At 31.5% G+C, this 1,784-nt stretch overlaps 1 protein-coding gene across 1 annotated transcript in view; it reads left to right on the forward strand.

Moving 5' to 3' along the window:
• The window catches only part of LOC106462930 (KAT8 regulatory NSL complex subunit 2-like), a gene marked incomplete at its 5' end in the record, with an annotated part of 33,121 nt that overhangs the window by 28,642 nt on the left and 2,695 nt on the right, over positions 1-1,784 (forward strand). Inside the window, one exon of the mRNA XM_013922897.2 lies at positions 945-1,091. Coding sequence (XP_013778351.2) covers positions 945-1,091 — 147 coding nt within the window. The remainder of the gene's footprint in view (positions 1-944; positions 1,092-1,784) is intronic.

Raw genomic sequence — 1,784 nt, forward strand, 5'->3', positions numbered from 1 at the left:
CTTATTTTTATTAAATTAACTACATGGCTTGTGTATATCATATATATATATATATATATATATACATATATATTATTCATACCTTCGGCGTATAGGACGCAAGCAGATTTTGACATCAAATTTTGAGGTAAAAAGTGGGTCTTATACACCGAAAAATACGTTAGTATGGAGATAGAACATTTCATGTTACTGAGTTCTACTTGTTTCATGTAGTTCCATCCTCATTGATGATCTCAGACAAAGACCAGGCTTTTCATAGTGATGAATTGAAGTTTCCCAATGGGTGGCTGTTTCTGCTAACAATTACTAAATGGAGTATTCATACCTCACTGGAAAAAAATTTACATTTTCTAAGAAAGGATTTTTTTCAGAGAAGTGCTGCATGGGAAAAGTGTTTTGATTGTGCTCTTTAGTCATGTGCAACTCATTGCATCAAAATGATTCTATTTACAGAGCTCAAAATTTTCATAAATTTTACTGATATAAACTGTAATGTTTTTATATTTATATTAAAAGTGGTACTGTTTATTGAAAAAATAATAGTTTTTTTTAAGAACTCTGGTTTCTCAGTACTACATTTAAAAATTACATCAATAAATATATAATCAAACCTTCACGTACAGTACTAGTGAAAGTCATGTTCTTGTTGTGAGGGGAATATCTTTATTTAAAATTGTGTGTTCTATTATATAGAAATGGTAGTTGCACAGCTATTTTACTAATTATCTGAATCTGGAATACCCAAAGTGTGAGATTTTTTATGGATTTTTGTTTATGGTGCCATTCAATAGATGGTGCAGGAGTTTGGGTTACATACATAGATATTGACATACATGCTATGTCCAATGGTAAGATGAGTATGATGGTTATAATGTTATTTATATTATGTAATATGTTAAAAAGATGTTTTTCTTAATAATTAATTTTAACATTATGTTTTTTAGGTAAAGACTAGAGATAAGATATCTGGTGATGTGGCAGCAACAACAGATGCTTTAATACAAGAATCAGAACATTTTCAGTCAATGGATGATATTGCTGCTCTTGGTTTGGATGTTGTCCAGCCTGGTTCATTGTTTGGTTTAGATCAGGTCAGTTTAAACTTATTTTGAAAAAAATATAATTTAATTTTCAGTTTAGTTTATGGTTTCAGTCAGCTAATTATAGAAAATAAAAATTTTGTATTTGTTGTCCATCAGACATTATCTCTAAAATTTCAACCAGTTGTTATAAAGCTCTTGATCCAACAGATTTGGAAGTTCAGAAATTTGTAAAATTGCATGCTTTTAGTTTCACTTACTTTATAAAGAATACAGAAATATTTATTATAAACATTTACTAATCCCATTCATTGTGGTTGTGGTGAGTTAATATTGTACTGTCTAAGTGCATTAATGTGACTTGTACAGAGGGTTACTCACAGTTATAAGAATGGTGATCCAGGTCATGCACTGCTCTTGGAACTGCTTCGTTCATCATCAGTCATGCTAATTCTGATAGCCATCATTATAACAGTCTTCTTCAAAATATGGTGAGATCAGTCTTTTATTGACTGTCCCAGTTTGTTGAAATCAGCTTCAAAGGTCACACGTAAGCAAAACAAATGTCCATTGATTCACAGTCAGTTGACTTGACAGGGACATCACAAAATGAAATAGTATGAACACTTATATTGGGGGGGGGGGGGTCGTTATGACCAATCCACAAACTGGAAGTGGTTGTGGTAGCTCTGCATGTTGTGAGATTTCTTTTAGGTGGTTCTACATACCCTCATGGTTTTTTTT

Source organism: Limulus polyphemus, unplaced genomic scaffold, assembly GCF_000517525.1.
Source record: "Limulus polyphemus unplaced genomic scaffold, Limulus_polyphemus-2.1.2 Scaffold1284, whole genome shotgun sequence".
Classification (NCBI taxonomy): domain Eukaryota; kingdom Metazoa; phylum Arthropoda; class Merostomata; order Xiphosura; family Limulidae; genus Limulus; species Limulus polyphemus.